The 23,724-nt window shown below is 45.9% G+C and overlaps 1 protein-coding gene and 1 long non-coding RNA gene across 3 annotated transcripts in view; one reads left to right on the forward strand and one right to left on the reverse strand.

The window, feature by feature from the left end:
• LOC144770428 (uncharacterized) overlaps nt 1-23,724 on the forward strand; it is a 398,083-nt gene that overhangs the window by 60,739 nt on the left and 313,620 nt on the right. The gene's annotated exons all lie outside the window — the stretch shown is intronic.
• LOC144770427 (sulfotransferase 2A1-like) overlaps nt 1,400-23,724 on the reverse strand; it is a 117,742-nt gene continuing 95,417 nt past the window's right edge. For both annotated transcript variants that reach the window (XM_078654935.1, XM_078654936.1), the window contains exons 6-7: nt 5,543-5,723; nt 1,400-2,265 (exon numbers count right to left, since the gene is read on the reverse strand). In XM_078654935.1, the coding sequence (XP_078511061.1) occupies nt 2,150-2,265; nt 5,543-5,723 (297 nt within the window). In that variant the 3' untranslated portion in view covers nt 1,400-2,149. The remainder of the gene's footprint in view (nt 2,266-5,542; nt 5,724-23,724) is intronic.

The raw sequence follows: 23,724 nt of genomic DNA on the forward strand, positions 1-23,724 counted from the left end.
CTTCATCCGCTACTGCAACTTTTCACTGTATAAAAAGCAGTACATTGACAATGCACCACACCAACATATCACTATAGCAATTCCAACACGTTGACTCAAACCACAATTGTGGAGGTGATCAGGGTTAGGGTGGGTTCAGAAGTTTAGAGGATGTCAATATTGCAGCTGCTTTGATCTAGAAGTAGGTTTGGGTAGTAGAGTGTCTAGTCGTGGGAGGATGTGTAACAGTTGAGGGCCCACCACAGATTGCCCAGGAGTGTTTGAACTACTAGTGATTTAGTGAAGGCAGAGGACTACCAGCCCAGCCATCTACTATCCAATACAATCCATCACTAAACATTGCTAATGCAGGCAAACTTCATAAGTCACTTTACAATGAGACTCCCTTACATAAAATATGAATCAGAATACAAGGTTGACGTATGACTGACTCTGGTCAATGAGCACTCCAGAACCGTAAAAAGACCTCAGATTTCAAAAGCAATATGGTGCCATACAAATATTTGAAAGGGGTTAGACAGATGTACATAGGGTTTGATCAGTCCAGTTGTGACAGAGGCACGAGTTCACACTTTTATCACTTCTTTTAATTATGAGCAGTTCTTGCTGATTAGCATGAATCAAATAAGCAAACACAAGTTGGCTCGAATACCAAGGACGTTATCTTCTAAGCAGCGTTTCTTAGCCAGGCCTCATCACCTTGATCTCTTAAAATTGCCATCACCATGCCCTCACCTGTTGCCTTTCCCTCCTTTTTTGGTTGGAACTTCGAATATCTTACTTACTAGCAATAAATCAGTAGCTTCAGAGTAGCAGTCCATAACTCTTGTACTAAAGTTTAATGATCTGCTTTCCCACCCCTGTGGGCACATTTAGGATTTAGACTCTTGTCCTTCTTCAAAAGTCATGCCAGGCCTCTAATTTGCTTTCTTGCGTGGTATAATGAACCTACCTACTGAGATTAGGAAGGATAGGCCTACATTATGAAAACTTGGCCTCTAAATTCTGTATCTTGCTTTAGTGGTTGGCTATCTGTGTCCACCCTGGCTTATCTACACTCCTTGGGTTCCAGGCCAGCTGCCACAGCAGCTTTGCCTACAGTCCATGTAGGTCTTCGAAGGAATCAATGAATCCTTTTGACTCTTCTGGAAACATAATTTGTGCCTAGCGCTGTTCACTACTCCAAAGAGACGCACAGGATTTGGTGGGATGGACCTCTGAGAATTTGACAGTGTGTCCTTTGCTCTTGTGATTAAACATGGAGCTTCCTCCCGGCACCCCATCTCCGACTTGCATTTGGCCCCAAGACAGCAGGTTTGTGACCATCCGCGGCATTTACGTGATCCTTGTATTTCTTGTACTACTATGAAAAGAATGAAAACACACCCCTCTAAACAACTGGCAGGAGAACACAACTTTATAAAGTTTCTCAACCAACTGGCTTACTGCGCTGGATGGACACCCCTCAACTCTCTGATTTCAAGTGCACAAACTGCAGACTACAGTTTCGGATACAGTAACTTCGGCGAAGTGAAACATTTGAGAAAGTAAATAAATAGGTAAAGGCATCAGACAAAAAGTAAAAGAAAGCAAGATTTTGAGAAACTATGTAAGCCTGTTTTCTCTACAGTAACAAAGTAGCAGAGCTGAAGGAATGGTAGTTCCAAGAAAATGCTGCATCAGAAAGCACAAGTAATACAACAGGACACTACTGGAATGTGATGGTGACTGGTGCAGTTGAAATGAGAGCAGCACCCATGTTCATGATCATTTTGTCCCTACTTTAAGGCAGTGTGATCTTTTACTTTCCATCCCTTTCATGAGGGTGTGAACTTTTGATTTTTTTAATTGCTGAGAATTTCTAGTGAGAGAGCAAATACAGTTTACAGTGTTACTGAAGAACGGGAGATAGAAAAACTGAACAAACATGGCGCCCATATCTGCAATTAATATACATCTGTATGTGTCGGAGCTGAGGTAAATGGCTGACAGTTTCACCCTAAACATAATTAAGGCTTTCAAAATGGCGGCACACATTTAAGACGTAGAAAACGTTTGTAGTGTATTTAAATATTTTCTGGGGGCTTCTGCCTACACGTAAAGGCATCGGATGCCATCAAGAGGCCACGTCATTCCGATGCTGCTGGTTTCAGTCCCATCCAAACCGCTCCTTGAGGTTAAAATTCTTCATCTTCTCCTCGAAAATCTTGTCAAACTCCTCATTCTGAGCTACGGTGAAATAATTCTTCCAGTCCCCGGAGATTCCTGAAAAATATGAGGGGGGGAAAAAGGCGCAGTCAGCCAGGATAGATTGGCATTTCTCAGCCCAGGCCTCACAGGACTCTTTAGCAGAAGTTAGATGTCCAACCAAGGCCCGGAACCACTTATCACCAGTGGCTACTGCGCCAAGCAGCTCTGCTAATGACTCTTCTGGGAAATTTAGCCGTTTCTTAGAATGAATTACGTGCATACTTCGAAAGGTTTCTGACTTTTCATGAAGCAACTATATTAGGAAAATGCTGTTTCCAGAAAGTTAACACATAGACGAAACCAAGCAATTGACAAATGGGCCTCCTAGCATATCTATTGGCAAGTGAGGTTTACATCATGCCATTATATTGACATAACACCCCACCTGTGGAAAACGGGTGCAGCCAGAATAAGCAATGGTACCTTTTGTACGCATAAATGAATATCCAAATATTAAACAGAATTACATTTTGAAAAAAACCGTCTCGACATCTTCAAAATAACTTAAGCTTGAACAGAACTTATTGATCAAATACTGACCTGTAGGTAACAAAACACTGGCAGTTTAAAGCTCTCAACATTCTGGCATGTGAGCTCTTGTGATTTTTAATACAAAATGAGACATTTTTGCCCCAAATTGTTTTTCGACAAATTGAAATATAACTAAGGACTAGATTTGCGGCTATAAAAGAAGAAATGACTATAGCAAGTCTGCCACACATCATGTATTGGGACCAAAAGCAAGCAGTGGCACAAAGCCAACAGACCTGGGTTGAATGTGCTAATGCATGAAGCCACAGCATAAGGACATTAAAGTAAGAAACATGTAGGCAAGAGACAAGGAAAGGGAGGAAGAGGAGAAGCGGGGTGATGAAAGTGTTAGCAGGGGGTAGAACATATTTGTGGCAGAAGCATGGCACGGGAGAGGATGGGCATGGCAATCTAGAGGATGGGCATGGCAATATAGAGGAAGGGTGGCAAGTGCAGCGGGGATGCAGAAATAATGACAGAGAAGAGCAAGCTCAGAAACACCAAAGAGCAGCAGGAAGTAGGCACTCATCATGGTGCTGGCTACTGAAAATGCTTAAGACTACCAATGTAGCTTGTAACAGAGCGGCTGAGCTAAATGTGACCCCGTGAGCCAGGCAACCATGGCCGGACTGGGAACAAAAACTGGCCCTGGCAATTCTACTCAACTAGGGCAGGGTGTGTTGGGGGCTACTCAGAAGTGCGGGCTGGGGGAGGGTTGCTAGTGTCAAGCACTGCTGCCGCTTTTGTTACAGCGCGCTGATATTGCAGCACTGCTGCAAAACTATCCTCCAGTATCAAAACTGGTAGAAAACCAGCCCTCACACTTCCGGCCCACCAGGGAAAAGCTTGGTGCCCACTCTGGCTCTGCAGACAATACACACAGTGTATACAGCCATGTTAGCTTGAGTTTAAGCCCAAGAGCGTCTAGGCAGGAATGGTAGGCTGGTGCCAGGGAGGCTGCTGGAGTAGTGTGGGGGATACCAGACGCATAGGGATCAATGACCTGCGGACACACCAGAGGGAGGAAGCAACAAAGAGTGGTAAGAGGGAGAAGCAAAATCATTCCACATGCTTTGCAATGCACGCATGCAGTTAGAGGCGGAAGGAGACACCATCCATTAGCCAACAGCAAGAAGTTTTACTGTACTTGGTTGAAGAAGACATTCCCAAATCGGATTGTATTTTTTAGAAACAATAAGTCTGTTTGGCAGCAGTGCAGTAAAAACCGAAACAAAAACAAAACAGAGAGAAATGGAAGCGGTCCATGGCTGGACATTTTCAGATGTTGTTTATACTCCTTTTTCACTAAAAGACTGTGTATTGAACCCATGTGAACAGGCAGATTATTTAACGGCACACACCATAAAGATGCACACCATACTGCACTGCGTTGTCATAATGGAGCAAGTATGGAACAATTTTCAGCATAATTACCGTGGGGAAAAAACATTAAATTTGAGATTTTTAAGGACAAACAATAACCCTATATAAGCTTCAGGCAAAGGTTTAATTAATATTCACGCTTTAAGGAGTAAATCGATACAGAACTTATACGCTAAATTTATATTTACATTTCCTTACAAAACGTTGAAAAAAACATCAGACTAGGTCTCCATGAATTTTCAAATGGTGGTGGTCTGTTCCAGTCTTATGCATACATACCATTTTGTGAATTAAAATCAAGAGAAAAATGTACTCCGGATTTTGGCTTTTAGAAATGTCTTTGGTCGGGGGTCACCAGAACTACTGAATCCTGTTTTAGTTCACTAGGTTATGGAATTCAGGAGTGAGTGAACCCTCTGTAACTCTGGTGTACACATGGCTACATGCCAAATGTGGCCCCACGTTGTCTTAATTCAGGTCAAGTGAAAAGTTTGCACATTATGTCGTTCTGTCTGCTAGCGCGCCATATTGTGCTAACTGGTATCAAGGCAATATCCATAACCTGTGTGATAAATGAGCAGCAGAAGTTCTTAAGGTATAAAACATGTTGCAGGGCTATCGCTAAAAAGTGAATCTTGTGATTAGCTGCACCATTTAATATTAGATCAACACGAGGAAATATGGGCAGCAACCCCATCAAATAACTTCCCCTGGTGGATAATAACATGGCATCAGAATTGCTGGTGGGATTTCAATGGGCTAATAACAGGCATATTAACTAAAATAAAATTAACACTCTGTGCTAGAGGCTATTTGTGCTTTGTGTAGCCAGTGCAATCAGGCTACTAATAATCAGGAATTCACATATGTTTCATGGCAGATAAGTAACACGTCTGGCTGCAGAGCGAGCTTTTGAAGAAGTGGGATATTCCATTCTTTCCATTTCATAACTTCATGGGAAACCTATGAACTTCAAGAACAAGGAAGTTGAACGGTTGAATCAACATACGCTAAATAGTCAGTATGTTCTTTGTCCAGCCGGACAGACTTATTTTGACAGGTATAAATAGTAACACAAAATTGAAAGGTAATGTCAAGGGGGCACAGCCTGTGACCAAAACAAGACAAAACAGTAATTTTTAGGCAAAAAGGGGCGAAGCGGTCTGTTTCCTAGTATTCAGTAGACAGACTTAATTCAATCAAGGTACCATTGTGGCCAATTGTGCACTTTCAGATTCCTGTAAACAAAAACGGATAATAATAATAATAATAATATTAACACTAAGAAGCAGTAAATATCTGCATACATATTCCACTGCATTCTTCCTGGTTGATTACGAATTCCTCTGAGCTTTCCCCAGAATCCCCCTGTACTCGCCTTTCCTGAAGAAAGCTCCTTTCCTATGGTCGATGAACTCATTAGGCACCAAAGTGTAGTTGGACATCTGGTTGTTCTTCAGGTTTTTGAAGGAGGTGTTCTCCACCACAGAATTTATTGCTGCGTCGTCAAGGTCCCGCCCCAAGAACTTGCATATCTTAACGATGCTGCCTCGCGCGTCCTAAGAAAAAGAAATAAAACCAGACTTCAGCAGGTAGAGCCCATAGGAATTCTCCAGCAATTTGTGAATGATGAAGGTTGCAAGGCTTATTTGTACAGATGCCTAAACTGTGAATTTCTTTTGAAATATATTTTATTTTTAGAAAAATAACAATTCTGCTGGACTAATTTCCACCAGTCAAATCCATTGCTCCCTCCAGGAGGCAACTACTAATCACACCCCTTCCTTCCTCTTCAGCTTACACTACTCCACAATTGCTAGAAAGTTTTCCTCCTATGACAAATGAGGTGGCAGCCTCCTTACTCCGTTTGGTTAAATCTGGCTTCCCCTTGGATGTTATCCCAGCAAAAGTAGCCTCCTCCAGCTTGAACAAACTCTCTGCTCCTGTAGACACTATCCTCAACCTTTCCATGAAAGAGGGTCATATTCCACAGGCATGAATGGCGGCACATGTTATGCCCATTCGGAAAAATCCAAAGGCTTCCATTGAAGAACTTTCCAATCTCCGGCCCATCTCCCTCTTACACCATTTAAGCAAAATCTTGCAAAAATACATTAATCAACATCTTTCCACCCATGTCGAAAACAACAACTGCCTGGACCTCTCTCAATCTGGTTTTAGGCCCAACTATTGGAGGGAACTGGCCCTACCAGAGGTCACGGATAACATAAGAATGACCCTAGATAGTGGCCACTCCAACATCCTTGTGCTGCTGAATCTCTCCGCAGCATTCGACATGGTGTCACACCAGATTAGGCTTAGGAGACTGAAGGACATTGGACTTAGTAGAATTGTCTTACAGTGGATGACCAGCTTCCTGTCCTCCCGCACTCAGACCGCCAATTTAGGACCCTTTTGATCAAGGGTGTCCCCCAGGGCTCTTGTTTGAGCCCTACTTTGTTTAACATCTACTTGGCACCCTTGGCCAACCTTCTCAGGACCTGTGATTTCCTGCCCATTTCATATGCTGATGACACCCAGCTTCTTTTCTCCTTCAATATATTCTCCTCATCAGCTTTGTTCATCTTTTCAGAAGGAATGACTGCTATTGCAGATTGGATGAAAAGCAATTTTCTACAACTTAACACAGGAAAAACGGAGATAATGCTTTTTGGAGACGCCCCTCTTCTCTGGCCCCAGGACTGGTGGCCGGTAGCCCTTGGCCCTTCCCCTAACCCCAAAACCCTAAAACCCTAGTCAAAAACCTGGGCATTCACCTTGATCATGCCTTAACATTAAAGGAGCATGCTGCCCATACAGATAGCACCTGCTTCTATGTGTTGGGCCTACTACGACGAGTCTTCCCTCTCTTGCCAGACTATGCTCTCCTGGTCTCTGCCAATGAGTCATCCCTTATCAGGCTATAGGTGGTTCAGAACACTGCTGCGCGACTCATCACAAACTCTCCGTCCGAAACCTGTCCCTTCCCTTCCCTGGCTACAAAAACTCCACTGACTTCTAATTTGCAAGCGCGTCAAGTTCAAGGTTTGCTGCACAGTCTATAAAGCCTTGCACAAAATAGGCCCTTCCTACATCTCTAGCGAAATCAAGCCTTATACATACCCCCTCTAGGACTCTTAGGTCTTGCAGAAAATCACTTCACTAAGTCCCCAGGGTTAGGAAAGCTAGGTTAGGTGGGAAATCCTTCTCCTACCTCACCCCCGGTACTGAAACCAGCTCCCCAGACACCTGAGGCAATGCCCTGATTATCTGCGCTTCAAGAAACTTCAAGGCCTCCCTGTTTTAACATCTGCCCCAGCCCACCAGCAGCTTTGCCCAAAAGCGCAGAGATACCCCTTCGGGGGTGATTCAGACACTCTACAAAACCAATAATAAATACATTGACTATTAAAACATCTCACTTAAAATGTTCATAACCTGGGCCAATGAATCTTTGTCTCACCTGTATAAAGCCTGTTTTACTCACAGTGGCAAGTTTTGGTAGAGAGAGAAAAAGAAACATGCTAAAGTGAAACATTTGGCTTGCTTACAAGTCAGGTGGAACAAATTACCATAAGTTTGCATGCCTTAATTTTTATATTGTAGATTTTTAGTTAGTGAAGTTTTTCTACACCCTAATTTAGTGGGTGTGGAAGAACCTTTGGTTGTAGTATCTCGGGTAGAGGGGCCCTTGCGAAGATGATGATGATCCTCCTGCAACTTCTTTAGTATTTCACTGCCCTGCTTCTTTACCCCCCCCCTCCTACTTCAACAAATTGAAAACAATGGTCAGGGATTTTCTCCATTAGGAAGCTTTATTTACCAACGGGACAGGGCGGGCTTACTGTGGCTAATTTCGAGCACTTTTACTTAGCAGCTCAGCTGCAATGCCACCTCTCAGATACAGCCACACTGCAACCACCAATGGCGTTCCGCAATCTACATGTTTTATACTTGTGCAAAGCACAGAAAAGCAAATTCCTTGCTACTTTTCATAGCATACAAATGTTACCACAGAAGCCTATACATCCCTGCGGCACCACACCATGTGCCCCAGCTATTCAATTAATCAATCAATCAGGACACTTGTAAAGCACACTATTTACCCGTGAGGGTCTCAAGGCGCTGGGGAGGGGGGGGGGGGTGCTGCTACTGATCGAAGAGCCAGGTCTTGAGGAGACTTTGGAAGGCCAGTAGGTCTTGGGTCTGCCGTAGGTTGGTGGGGAGGGTGTTCCAGGTCTTGGTGGCGAGGTGGGAGAAGGATCTGCCGCCGGCGGTCGTTCTTCGGATGTGGGGGACTGTGGTGAGGGCGAGGCCGGCGGAGCGGATCTGGCGGGTGGGGGTGTGGAAGCGGAGTCGTCTGTTGAGGTATGCTTGGCTGGTGTTGTGGAGAACTTTGTGTGCTTGGATGAGGAGCTTGAAGGTTATCCTCAGTTGACGGGGAGCCAGTGCAGGTCTCTCAGGTGGGGTGTGATGTGGCTGCGGCGGGGGATGTCAAAGATCAGACGTGCCGAGGTGTTCTGGATTCGTTGCAGTCGTCTCAGGAGCTTGGCTGACGTTCCTGCGTAGAGGGAGTTGCCGTAGTCCAACCTGCTGGTGACAAGGGCCTGGGTGACTGTTCTTCTAGTTTCGGTGGGGATCCACTTGAAGATCCTGCAGAGCATTCGGAGGGTGTTTAAGCAGGATGAGGAGATGGCGTTGACCTGCTTTGTCATGGAGAGGGTGGAGTCGAGGATGACCCCTAGGTTGCGTGCGTGGTGGGTGTCGGGGGTGTTCCTAGTGTTGTCGGCCACCAGGAGTTGTCCCAAGCTGAAGAGGTAGGGCCTAGGATGAGGACCTCCGTCTTGTCAGAGTTCAGCTTCAGTCAGCTGTTCCTCATCCATTTGGTGTCGGCCTTCATTCCTTCGTGGAGGTGGGTTTTGGCAGTGAGAGTGTCTTTGGTGAGGGAGAGGATAAGCTGGGTGTCGTCGGCGTAGGAGATGATGTTAAGGTTGTGCTGTCGGACGACGTGGGCGAGGGGTGCATGTAGATGTTGAACAGCATTGGGCTGAGGGATGAGCCCTGGGGTACGCCGCAGATGATCTTGGTGGCATTGGAGCAGAAGGAGGGAGTGGGGGAAGGCGGACGCTCTGTGTTGTGCCGGAGAGGAAGGAGGTGGACCTGTCCAGAGCCTTTTCTTAGATCCCGGCATCGTGTAGGCTTGTTCGTAGTGTGCGGTGGCAGACCGTGTCGAAGGCGGCTGACAGGTCCAGGAGGATGAGGGCTGCTGTTTCTCGGTTGTCTAGCAGGGTCCTCATGTCGTCGGAGGCAGCGATGAGGGTGGTTTCGGGGCTATGGTGTCTGCGGAACCCGGACTGGGACGGGTCCAGGGTGATGTTCTCCTCGAGGTAGCGGGTCAGTTGCTTTTCTCGATGACCCTTGCCGAGAGCGGGAGCAGGGAGATGGGCCGGAAGTTCTTGAGGTCCTTGGGGTCCGCCTTGGTCTTCTTGAGTAAGGCGTTGATCTCGGCGTGTTTCCAGCATTATGGGAAGGTTGCTGTCTAGAAGGAGATGTGGATTACTTTCCGGAGATGGGGTGCTGGTTTTGTTGAAGATGTGGTTTGGGCATGGGTCGAACAGTGATCCGTAGTGGATGGTGTTCATGATCTTGCTGGTGTCCTCATCGTTGATGCAGGTCCAGGAGAGCAGGCGGTTGGTGGTCATGGTGGCGGATGTCTCAGTGGTAGTCGGGCGGTCATAACTTTGAAGCGGTCGTGGATGTCGGCGATCTTGCGGTGGAAGAAGGTGGCCAGCGAGTCGCACAGGTCTTGCGAAGTTGGGATGTTGCTGGTTTTGAAGCCGGGGTTGGAGAGTTCCTTCACGATGTTGAAGAGCTCTTTGCTGTTGTGTGCGTTGTTGTCTGGGCGGTCTTTGAAGGAGGCCACCTTGGCAGCTCTGATGAGGTGATGGTGTCTGCTGAGGAAAATGAAATTTTGCCTGACCAGGATGCCCCCTACGTATACCCTATGTTACATGTGTGTGCATGTCATCCATGCATATTCCCTTGTAGTGGCCTGAATCACTAGGCCTCTACATTCTTGTCCTGCATTAGAAATGCCAGTCATCAAAGTCTCCCAAACGTTAAGGTAGCATAAGGCCCATGTATTTGCATTTCATGACTCCTGACACACTGAAGCTGCAGTTACGTCCCTCTGACCTCGCATACTTCTAGCTCAGCCGAGAGAAGCCCAGCAAGAGGCCTGCCAAGACAGTATTATGAATAACAGTTATCTGTTTGCTTTACAGAATCACATTTCAGTCTGGTGAAGAAGGTACACGGAACCCATCTGCATAGATAGGGCCCAGCCATTCTGTCTCTGTTTAAGTGGATTACAGTGCTTGTATCCATAGAAAGCTCATGCAACGAACGAATAAATATGCCCTTTCTGTCATTTAGTGACGAGCAACCTTTGCTTCAGATAATACATCCCCTGACTCAAGATATCAGTTAGTACTAGATGTGCTGGTCGCCCTGACACAAGAGATCTCTCTTCTAGACTGAAAGTCAGCTCTCCTCCCAGTTACACGTCAATTGCACGTCATGCTCATGTTGCACACAAGTAGGACAAAGTTCGAGCTGGTCATGCAAACTCCTCCTCTAAGTACCCACCCACCTATGACACCTACCTATCACCTACCTATGACTCATCAAAGTGTACACCCACATGTTCTTATCTCTTTCTTTCTCTGCTCTGCCTCGAGCGTTCCTTTTTACGTCCTATGTACAAGATAAAATGTATATAACCCATGTTCAGTAAATAATTGTTAGAAGACTCTTCCTGAACCTCAGTGGTGATGGAACATATTCTCCCATGACTCGAGTTATTGGAATAAAGCCCATTTAACTTGGACACCACGGATCCTGTCTCTCATTTGATGCATGATACTTTGTTAATGCCTAGAAATTCTGCCAGGGTAATATTTTATTTACCACATAATTTGGCGCCCTTACAGGGACATATCCCTTTCCCCACTCGCCGGAGTTGTTGGTCTAGTCTTTGCCCCCTTCTACAGCCGTGACGGACTTCAAGTGCGCACGCCATCGGGATTTCCCGCTACTCCCTCAGGCCCAGGAGGAGGACGGACTGCGACCAGGCATCCATGCGAGGCGGTGAGGAACGCCGATCGTCTCAACCAGAGCCCAGCCCGTGAGAGAGCAAGGTCCGAGGTCTCCAGAGGTCCACCTGTTCCAAGGCGCAAGCGTAGTCAAGTCAAGTTTCCGAGGCCTTCAAGTTTCAAGTTCTGCTTCCCGGTGAGTACCACTATGGGGAATGCATCAAGTTTCAAGACGGGTCCACTGTAAAAAGTGGAAACGGTCAAGACGGGTCCACTGTAAAAAGTGGAAACGGTCAAGACGGGTCCACGGTTAAACGTGGGCCCGGTAAAGACGTGTCTCAATTTTTTGGGACCGGTATGGTTGTACTGTATTTTCAGTGCACAAAACTGTTTTTCAAGTACATGTTTAACTCTCTGTAATGGTATTGTTTTAGTGTTTTCATGTTATAATGTTTCTTGTATGAATGATTGTTGAATGTTTCAGTCTATTCTTGTGTATTGTGTTTCCATTGTGTTAGTTTCAACATGCCACTGTTTTTGAAATTACGTCAGCTAGGGACCAGGAAAGGTATACTAGAAGAGTCAGTTAACATCCCGCCTAGAGACACACCTGGTCATGACCCTCTCAGAAAGACGCTATTGAGTTGTGGCGCAAAGAGTCACATAGGTGATCAGAGAAAGAATTCAACAAAGTAGAGAGAAATAAACTAGCAGAGGAAAAAGCCAAAGAAAAAGAATCACGTCCTCTCAGAAGAACTAGCTAGAGTCAGAGTTAGAGCTATAAGTTTACTGTGGAGTTCCTTGTAAATAGCGCCTTGTAAATATGCCTTGTGAATAGCGTGTTATTTTTGTGACATGTTGAGTTTCTTGTAAATATGGCTTGTGAATAGCGCCATGTGGTTATGTTTTGTGCAGAGCTTGTTATCATTACGTTAGTCAGGAGAGAGCTGGATCTCTTTCAAGTACTTGGAGAAAACGTTTTGAAGATGTGCGTACGTGTTATGTGATAACGTGGAGAGATGAGTTCATGACTTTCCCATGTACTGCAGTCATTGGGGAATGATTGTGCTTCAGCTGCCAAAGAATTAATATCTTGTACTGAGTAGGCAGTATTTGTTTTAACATGCTGTTTAACAAGGAGTTGAGGGATTTTGACGTTTTTTGGTGTTTGCGGGGGGCGTGTTTTTGAGCGGAAATTCCTACCCGATCCAGTGGAGGGATTTGGTTGCTTTTTGGTGAGGATTTAGGGAATAGCTTGGACTACTGTGATGCCAAATTTGAAAGGGATCCGAGCTGTGGAAGTGGTGGAAAAAGCATGTTTTGTGTGGAGGTGCGATTTGCCATGTTATCCAATGGGCGTATTTCTGAAAATTGAGATAAAGGTTTCCTTGACTTTTCATTCTGGGACTGCCTATGTGCTTTGTCAGTTTGCAGATTGAATGGTAAAAACTTGCATGGAAAGTAAAGAAGTGTATTTGTAAAGGGTTTGCCTTGGAACACTTGATTTAATGTGTTTGACTCAGAGGTCGGTAGTTGTAAATAAACCAGTCTTATTGAGATAAGGGTTTTTGCACGGAGAGTGCTTTAATGTTTTTCACGGTTGAGAAGACATTATAGAATAGACCCATTAGAGAATGTGCTATTAATTAGTGTACTGCAACCGTGTGTTTTTTTTTAAATAGGAATGTTTCTACAGAATATTTTCCCAATGCAAGCTGCCCTTTAGAATAGCGTTGTGACAGTTAATAGACTCAATTAGAAAACATGTTTTTTAAAATTTATTTTGTTTGAAAAATTATGAATCTGGCCCTTTGAATAGGTAGAATAGAAGAGCTTGCACACTTAATTAGGAATAGTGGCTATTTGTAAATTAATGAACGTGGCCCTTTTTGATAGCTATAATACACTACCCTCCTTAATGCATTGCTATGTGTCCCCTACATTAGTTTCATTTGCATTTAGTTTCAAGGCTCACCTATGTACTTTGACAGGCTGCTGATAGAAAGGTAATATCTTGCACGGTAAAAGCAGTGTTCATTTAACATGCTGCCTGTTATATGTCCACCAGCCTTTGTAAATAGGGTTTATTATGTCTGATTCAGGAGGTCAGTTAGGCTGCAATGCTTACACAGATGGTTACAGATAAACATTTAGTGGAGACACTTCAATTGATGTATGCAGAGAACAGTCCCAACCCAACAGCCCATGACACAAAAGGAAGTTCGTGCATTTATTGGCCTCACTTCTTAATGTAGGCAATGGATTCCCCAGTATGCGTATCTAGCCAACTACTCATACAGTTAACTACACAGGAGGCAGCCACTCTGACTGTACTCCCTTGGACACAAGAACACACCTTGGCATTTGAGGAATTAAAAAGAGCATTATGTCAAGCGCCAGTTTTAGCGACTCCATGTTACAGTAAACATTTTATGTTTTTTTTATTTTTATTTATTTTTACATTTGACTGTAGCGAGACTGACAGGTTATGAACTGACATTATTTCAGCCACACATAGAGATCAGACGTTGTAACATTCTGAATCCTGCAAGAAAAAATAGACACACTGTCAGCACAAGCAGCAGAGCTCATCGCTCTGACACAAGCCTGCATAAGAGCTAAGCACTTGAAAGTGAACATTTATACTGACTCACAAAACGCTTTTGACGTTGTTCATGATTTTGGGGTCCTGTGGCAAGAGAGAGGTTTCTTGACCTCCCATGGGACCAAGATTCAGCACGGCCAGCTTATTCAGGCCCTGTTAGAGGCCATACATTTACCTACAGCCATTTCTATCCTGAAGTGCAAAGCTCACACCAAAGTTACAGACACCATTACCCAGGGTAATGACCTGGCAGACCGAACAGCTAAACTGACAACCCAGACACCAACAGACACGACAAGGACAGAGGTACCATTACTGACAACATGTATGACAGTCAGGGATCCCACTCAAGATGTACTCGACATACAGACACATGCCACAACAGATGAGATAAAGAATTGGACTGAACAAGGAGGGGTCCAGACTAACCAAGTTTGGATGACTAAGGGAAAAAGCACATGGTTTCTTTCAGATTCTATGGTACAAGTAATAATCATAAGCACAACACATAGTCCCGCACACTTGGGAGAAAAAGCAATGTTAGACAGTTTACAGAACATTTGGTTTAACAAGCACATGCGTGCAGCAGCGAAGCAGAAAGTACGAACATGTATGATCTGTGAACATGTATGATCTGTTGTCAGTTCAATCCAGGTAAAGGCATTCCGGTGGAACAAGGCGGATTTCATCCTCCTGACCACCCTTTTGAAGTTCTCCAGACGGATTATATCCAAATGGACAGATGTAGCAGTTACAAGTACGTCTTGGTAGTTGTGTGTGCACTCTCTAGATGGACCCAAGCATATCCAGTTCCAGATTATACTGCTGTGACAACAGCCAGACAGTTAGTGCGTGAGTACTTCCCTAGGTATGGATTACCTCGTGTGATCTATTCAGATAACAGTCAGCCATTCTCCTCTGAATTAATGAAACAAGTGTCACTTCTGTTAGGATAGAAGTTCAATTGTGTACGACACCCAGAAGCAGCAGGCCTTGTAGAAAGACATAATCAGACAATTAAGACAAATGTTGCTGAGATCTGTACAGAAAAAGGCGTGGATTGGATGGTGGCCTTGCCGGTTGCCCTCTTTTACATGCGTATGGTAGCTCATTCCAGAACAGGCCTATCTCCTTATGAAGTAGTTTTCGGTAGACCGCCAAATATGTGAGGTACGCCTATGCCAAAGAAAATACCTGATGTTGACAGTAACATGCTGACAGATTACCTGGCTTCCTTGATGTCTACACTACTCTCTTGTTGTTCACAGGTTGCTGCTGCCTTCTCTGACAACACCCAGGTCAAGGAACACGCCATTGTCCCCGAGAATTTTGTATGCATCCGGAATTTTGATCGTTCAAGTCCCCTTGAGCCACGTTGGAAGACGCCGAAGTTGGTGGAAGGACGTAAAGGCCGAACTCACCTTCATCACTACAAAAGATACTTTGGACTATTTGGAACTTTGGAACTTTTAAACAGAACACTGACCTTTGCTAGAAAAGACCCCTCAGCAGTAGTATAAATCTAAATTAAGATCTAGTAAGTCAGACGTAGTTTAATTGTCTAAGTCCACTCGGTGGTGAATCGGTTAGACTTGATTTCTGACATGTATAAGATCACATATGAGAATAGCAAGAAGAGAGATAAGAAGGAAAAATACTGCAAGATATTACGCAGTAGATGTATAGTTACCTTGATCATTCTTTTTATTCTGTGCATCGTTATAATTGGTATCAGTTTATTGCTACATGTTTTCTTTCCCATTTCCTCACATATACATTCTTCCAGTAACAGCACCGCAGAGCACACATTCAGTGACCTGCCTCCTCATGAATTGTCATATCGACTTGCACTACGTAACAATACATTTATTCAAATGTTACACCATTCTCACCAGACCAGCAATGCGACTGATTGCTGGGTATGTGGCCAACTGCCTCCTTATCAAGAAACGAAGGGAGTTCTGCCATTCTACCCTTTACCGTTCTCACACAATGGTTCATGTGGAGCATGGTTTGCTCTAATGACCTCAATAGATAGAAGGTACATAGCTTATCCAGGTGGCTGGATATATGGAAACCTGAATAAAGTTATGAATGAAGCATGCTTTCCAGACAAAGACGGATTCCCCCAAAGAAAGGGAACTGATTTAGAGAATGAAGAGTACGAACAGGGAAATGCATCTGTTAATTTTATAATGTTAAACGTTCAGCCCAAGCAAAATACAGGTCCACCGTTTATTTCAGTCCTGCCAGCAAAAGGTGATTTATGTGTTAAAAAGAAAGGCTCGGTACATATGGGACACAGCGAGTGTAACACTGTAGTAGAGTTTAACGATAAAGGACTTTCTTCTTTCAAAACATCACGCCATACCTATTTCATTTGTGGTCAGACAGCCTATGTACATCTGCCCTTAGACTGGGGAGGGACTTGTTATATAGCATTCTTATTGCCACCCGTTTTTCTAGCCCCATCCAATTATCATAGAGATTCACGACTAGAACATGTTAGACAAAAGAGAGAGACAGATTCTGCAGGGATCGATCAGACTGAAACAGCTTGGGAGCAATATACAGATTTCAACAAAGGATTCTTTTTCTTCATAGGTCCCGTCCAAAACAGTAAACTGATACGCAGGTTAACAAGGACTCTTGAAACAGTTGTAAATATAACTGCATCTGCCCTGGCGAACTTGACCCAAGAACAGTCTGCTATTAGACTTGTCGTTCTTCAAAACCGCCTCGTTCTAGACGTCATCTTGGTGGATAGGGGCGGAGCTTGTAGTGTCATCCGATCTAGTTGTTGCATTTTCATCCCAGATAATGCACCATCTGTGTACAAAGCAATAACAAGGCTCCACAAAATTGCTCATGCCATACATCAAGATCCAGGCACATGGACTTGGTCCAGTTGGTTCTGGGGTATAATATCGGCATGGGGATGGAAAGTGCTGACCTTCCTAGGAATTATCCTACTTATGATATTTGGTTGCTGTCTCTGTTTGCAGTGCGGCCCGGCGATTTGCGGCCTGTGTGCCACTGCCTGTGTTCCCCATCCACGTAAACAAAGAGTTAAAGATGAACAAATGATTCTGTATGATGAACTATACGGTCTCATGAATATAGATGTATCCTAAAGGGTTACGTAGGGGACAAGGAGGGAATGAGGAAAATGAAATTTTGCCTGACCAGGATGCCCCCTACGTATACCCTATGTTACATGTGTGTGCATGTCATCCATGCATATTCCCTTGTAGTGGCCTGAATCACTAGGCCTCTACATTCTTGTCCTGCATTAGAAATGCCAGTCATCAAAGTCTCCCAAACGTTAAGGTAGCATAAGGCCCATGTATTTGCATTTCATGACTCCTGACACACTGAAGCTGCAGTTACGTCCCTCTGACCTCGCATACTTCTAGCTCAGCCGAGAGAAGCCCAGCAAGAGGCCTGCCAAGACAGTATTATGAATAACAGTTATCTGTTTGCTTTACAGAATCACATTTCAGTCTGGTGAAGAAGGTACACGGAACCCATCTGCATAGATAGGGCCCAGCCATTCTGTCTCTGTTTAAGTGGATTACAGTGCTTGCATCCATAGAAAGCTCATGCAACGAACGAATAAATATGCCCTTTCTGTCATTTAGTGACGAGCAACCTTTGCTTCAGATAATACATCCCCTGACTCAAGATATCAGTTAGTACTAGATGTGCTGGTCGCCCTGACACAAGAGATCTCTCTTCTAGACTGAAAGTCAGCTCTCCTCCCAGTTACACGTCAATTGCACGTCATGCTCATGTTGCACACAAGTAGGACAAAGTTCGAGCTGGTCATGCAAACTCCTCCTCTAAGTACCCACCCACCTATGACACCTACCTATCACCTACCTATGACTCATCAAAGTGTACACCCACATGTTCTTATCTCTTTCTTTCTCTGCTCTGCCTCGAGCGTTCCTTCTTACGTCCTATGTACAAGATAAAATGTATATAACCCATGTTATCCCCAGATTTAAGCTAGTGAAGATGGGTGGAAGATCCTTCTCCGATCTTGGCCCCAAGTATTGGAATGCCCTGCCCGTTGCCCTGAAGACCGAGACCAACATGCTCTGTTTTCGAAAAAAACTGAAGACCCTACTCTTTTAAACTAATTCCCTGTAGCTCTTGTTGCTAAATTCAGCTGTGTCTGATGTCAGTTTTCTTCTTCAGTCTATCCCTTGCGCCGGGAAACCCACTGCGGGTAGCTGTTGCGCATTATAAATTTTAAATAAATAAATAAATAAATAAATTCAGTAAATAATTGTTAGAAGACTCTTCCTGAACCTCAGTGGTGATGGAACATATTCTCCCATGACTAGAGTTATTGGAATAAAGCCCATTTAACTTGGACACCACGGATCCTGTCTCTCATTTGATGCATGATACTTTGTTAATGCCTAGAAATTCTGCCAGGGTAATATTTTATTTACCACAAAATGGGCTGCGTAGCTGTCCAGTGTACGCTTGCGGAGCCAGGTCTTCGAGTTTTCGGCATTTATTTATTTATTTATTTTATTCTCTTGTAGAGCGCCTGAATAGACCCCCGAAGGGGTATCTCCGCGCTTTGCCTGTAGAAGGAGTAGAATGTGCCTAATTCATGTTCAAAAAAAAAAAGTTGAGTAGATGGATAGATGTTTAATTGCTGGTGAAAAGATGGGCCTTGAGGGCTTTACGGAAGGATAGCTGATTGGTGATTTGTATTAATGTCTGGGGCAGAGAGTTCCAAAGAACGGGTCCAGTGTGGGCCAGGACGCGACCTCCGTGACTGGATTTTTTTATTCTGGGCACTTGCAGTAGGTGGAGGTTGCTGGAGTGTAATGAGCGCCCTGGGACATAGGGTAGGAAGGCTTTTGTTAAGTATTTAGGCCCCGAACCTGTCAGACATTTATGGATGGTACATAGGGTCTTGAATTTAATGCGTTGCCGCACTGGGAGCCAGTGTAGTTTAGCCAGTAGAGGGCGGGAGGGAGTCCTAGGTGGAACGTTGAGGACTAACCTTGCCGCAGTGTTTTGGACTATTTGCAATTTGTTGAGCTGATCCTCATTAGTTGATAATAGAAGACCATTGTAGTAGTCTAATCTGCTAATGACTAATGCCTGGACCAAGGTTTTTCTATGTCTGTCAGGTAGATAGGGAAACACCCTTCTCAACAGTCCGATGGCCCTAAAACATGTGCCGGCAACTTGGTTAACATGATCTTTAAATGTAAGGGCTTGATCAAATAGCACTCCCAAGTTTTTCACGGTCTGTTTAGGCTTGGGAACGGGTCCCAGTTCTAGGGGCCACCATTCGGGGGACCACAGTGTCTCTGCCTCCCCGAACAGCAGTACTTCCGTTTTGCCCACATTACACTGTAGGCAGTTCTTGGCCATCCACTCTGATACTGCCCTCATTCCATCTGCAAAAGATTTTTTTAAAGCAGGTGTGAAGGTTTTAAAAGGAAACAGAAGTTGGGTGTCATCGGCGTATGACACCGGGATGAACCCAAAGGATCTCACTAAGTCAGCCAGGGGGGCCACATACACATTGAATAACGTGGGGCTTAGGCAAGAGCCCTGTGGCACTCCCCTGGTGAGCTCCCTAGAGATGGATTTATGGGGGCCCAACCTGACTTTTTTGTTTGGAGGCATGGAGGTCTGTGGTGAATCAGGTGGCTTTCTTGCTGGGGTGGCAGTTGGAGGGTTTCTTGAGCGGGGCGAGTGTGTTGGCGCAGTCGTCGATCCACTGTCTTAGGTTGTGGGCGGCGGGGGCGGCGGGTGGCCTTAGTGTGAGGGTGGTGGCTAGCTGGTCTTCCGGGACTTTGCCCCAGCTGAGACAAGGCATCTTTTGGGTGCGGTGGTGTGTGGTGGGCTTCCTGAAGGGGAAATGGATGCAGTGATGGTCGGTCCAGTGGGGTTCGGTGGTGTGGTTGAAGGAGACGTGAGGGCTTGCGAAGAAGATGGGGTCAAGTGTGTGGCCGGCGGCGTGGGTGGGTTTTGTCACGAGCTGTCTGAGTCAGAGTTTGGCGAGGTTGTCGATCAGGGTGGTGGAGTTGGTGTCATTGTTGTTCTCGAGGTGGAAGTTCAGGTCCCCGAGGAGGATGTATTCCGTGGAGGCAAGGGCGTGTGTGCTGATGAAGTCGGCAATGGAGTCGCTGAACTGTGGATGCGGTACGGGTGGGGTCTGTAAATGAGGGTTCCTCTGAGGGTGGTGTTTGGGTTGGTGTGGATTTGGAAGTGCAGGTCTTCGGCGGTGCTGAGGGTGTCGTCGGTGTTGGTCGAGACTCCGAGTGTTCCTGTGGATGATGGCAATTCCTCCTCCTACTCCGTTGGAGCGGTCCCTGCAGGTGATCTTGTAGCCTTCCGGGATGGCTATGGTGTTGTCGGGTGTTGAGGAGGGGTTCAGCCAGGTCTCAGTCAGGAAGGCGACATCTGGGGATGTTGAGTCGAGGAGGTCCCAGAGATAGACGGTGTGTTTGCAGGTGGAGCGGGTGTTGAGGAGGATGCATCTGAGGTAGTTGGGCTCTTTCCTGGGCGGAGGTTTGGCGGGCCGGATGCTGGTGAAGCTGCAGTTCCGGCAGGTGAAGGGCCCTTGGGCGCGCTTAGGGGATGCCTGGTAGCAGGTGTGTTCTCGTCTGGAGTGGAGTGGGTGGAGGGGGCTGGCATCGTTGCGGAGTCAGGCATCGTGACGTTTGCGGGGGCCAGGGGTTCTGCCGCTGGGCACAGTGGGGCGCAGACAGGCTTGCCTTAGGCCATATATAGGGATGTGGGAGGCAGGAGCAGCTGGGAGTCGGGAGGCAGGGACAGCGAATGGGCAGTGAGGGGGTGGGCCGCATGGGAAGAGACGGGAGCAGTAAGGGCACAGTCGGGGTCAGCGAGGGGGAACAAAAGGAAGAAACTGGCAGAAACCGGGGGAACAGAAGGACGCAGAAGGACGCAGAAGGCAAATAAATATGGGCAGAAATCAGGGAACAGAAGGCAACAGAAGGACACAGAAGGCAAAAAAACGAGCAGAAATCAGGGAACACAAGGCAACAGAAGGACACAGAAGACAAAAAAAACGAGCATAACTTAGGGAACGGAAGGCAACAGAAGGCAAAAAACGGGCAGAAATCAGGGAACAGAAGGACCCAAAAGAAAAAAAAAACACGCAGAACTCATGGAACAGAAGGATACAGAAGGCAAAAAACGGGCAGAAATCAGGGGCCGCAAAGGGGAAACAAAAGGCAAAAACTGGCACAAGTCAGGGAACAGAAGGCAACAGAAGGATACAGAAGGCAAAAGACGGGCAGAAATCAGGGGCAGCGAGGGGGAAACTAAAGGGAAGCAACACGGGCACAGAAAGAAGCGGGCAATACAGGGAACAGACAGTGACAGAGATACAGACCTAAGGCCTACCACTGGCCACCAGGGATGACGCGCAGGTGGTAGTCTGCGGGTGGAGGAGAGCTTAAACTTCTACAGCAGCAGCGGAGGCGTCAGGGCACACAGGGCGCATCTGTGGGGTGGGGGAGCGACCTACTAGCAAGGTCAATACGAGAAACAACAGGGGCACAGAGATTTAGACAAATTACAATGAGAGGGGCACAGAAAATCGGACAAAATACTATGCGCGAGGCACAGAAATCAGACAAAATGTGATACCAGAGGAAACAGGGACAGCAATCTCGAACCACTGCCTGTCTCGGAGGTGGAAGGGCCACCAGCGGCAGGGGCTCAGACAGCGGAGCTGCACGGGCGGAGAGCTCGGTCCCTGACCAGGAGGTCAGCGGTCCTGCTCCTCTACTGGGAACACCAAGGGGTGGGTCCCCTATCACGGCAGCGGAGTTGCGCGGTTGGGAAGCAGAGGACATTCACGGTGCTTTAATCCCATATGCGGATCTAATCTCAGAGGATGGTCTATCCCCGGGGCATTTCCTATTTCACCATGTGATCATAGCTTCACTCTCATCTGGGTGGAGCAGCTTAACAGAGCCTCCCACACACCTCCTGATGCAGTACTAAAATATAATGGGTACAGGGGGACATTTGATACTTTGGTTTGCTTCATCCCGCCGTCCGCATACTGCGATCCCACTGACCCCCTAAAACAGCATTGGGAGGAGGACCGAAGTCATGCCCTATTGGAGAAGGAATGGGCGGCAATGTTAGAAAGCCCAACACGTGTCCCTCGTAACCAACGCATCTGGCAGACTCAATACTTAATTCTACATCGTGCATACCTCTCCCCAGCCCAGATAAGTATTTTCACTGCGTCGACTCTGAATGCCCCAGATGCCGCCTGCCAGATGCAGGCCTACTGCATATGCTTTGGCATTGCCCTGCCACAGTACTGGACTGTCATAGCAGCCACTTTAGACCGCTGTACCAAGCGCAACATCCCTTTTCAATGCAAGGTGTATATATATATTGCACCTTTTTAAGAGGAGCAGGAAATAAAAGGTCACCTTGCGATTCTTAGACCTGGGCCTAGTCACAGCAAAATGCCTGATTACTAAAAGATGGAAAGAGCCTACGGTGCCCCATGCATTGGCCTGCTCAAATGGGTCAGGGCAGAGGACGCGGCTCTGCAAAAGGAATACCTGCTGGGGCTTCGCAAGTTTCCCCTAGATATTGACTGGGGGGCTATTATAAACGAATTGCAGAAGATAGATACACCCGCTGAGGACACACAGGAGGAGTCTGAGGTCTAATCAGCTCTAATGCCACATACCGCTGTCACTACTGTGACGCCGCAGGTGGGGCAGCGTCCCTCAATACCTTCTCAGCCAGACATATCATAGGATCCTAATCCACACTACAAGCAGTCATTCACCTGATGCAACACTCCGAGACCTTAGGTCACAGGCGATTACCCCTTCCCTTTGTAGAGTTTTTTTGTCTCATTTTGTTGAACACTCTTCCCACTGTTCACAAATGCACTGCACCACGCATAGATCAGCGATGAACTGCACAACTGGATGGCAGAACATACACTTGCACCTTCACTCAGGTGTCCTAACAATGCAGACATCCTTATTCCCTCATGTTGGACACATTACTCGCATGCTATCACCACTGTGTCCTCTGCATATGATTTGCTATTGTATTTTTTCTTGGTGTACAGTGTCGTTGATCTATTGCTGTACTGCATTGTTAGAAATTGTAAATGACAATATAAAGATTTAAACAAACAAAAAATTAACATAATATGTGTTTAATGAGGAGCAACACAGGAACACTTGCTGTACCATCATTATGCAGACAGTATCCTTTAAGAAATATTTCTCCTCGCTAGAAATATCTTTATTTCTCCTCGTTACTTCCTCTTTCTAGCTGTGCTGCATTCTGTAGCACACAGAGGAATAGAATTCTCAGGATTGTTTGTGTGCAGGATGGTGTCCCTTCCTGCACAAAAAACAATCTGGCATGCAATGCAGGCACTCGTGCACCACGGTGCACCATGGTGCAAGGGTGCCTGCATTGGTGCTAGGCTGCCAAAAGGGCGCCAGCGCAGAGGAAAAGGCAGGAATGTGCCTTATTGCCTTAAAATGGTGCATTCCTATCCTTTACCTGTCACGCAGAGCAGCACAGCAAGGTGATTTACAGCCCTGCAAAGCGTGACTTTTTGATAAATAGGCCCTCACGGTTAGTGTATTTTCTTACCAACACATTTTCATTTCTAAAAGCTCTTGCATAGAGTATTTATTTTCTGATGTGTCTAAAGTTTGAACTACTGAATTGCAGCCATACACTATCTCAGAGGGAGCGGTTATGCTATGCAAGGTGTTGCTGCAGCAAACTGCATTTTGGAAACGTGATTTTAGCATTTCCTAAAAAGAAAGCATATCTGGGCCGTAAATCAATTTC

The sequence above is a fragment of the Lissotriton helveticus genome, chromosome 7 (assembly GCF_964261635.1).
Source record: "Lissotriton helveticus chromosome 7, aLisHel1.1, whole genome shotgun sequence".
Classification (NCBI taxonomy): domain Eukaryota; kingdom Metazoa; phylum Chordata; class Amphibia; order Caudata; family Salamandridae; genus Lissotriton; species Lissotriton helveticus.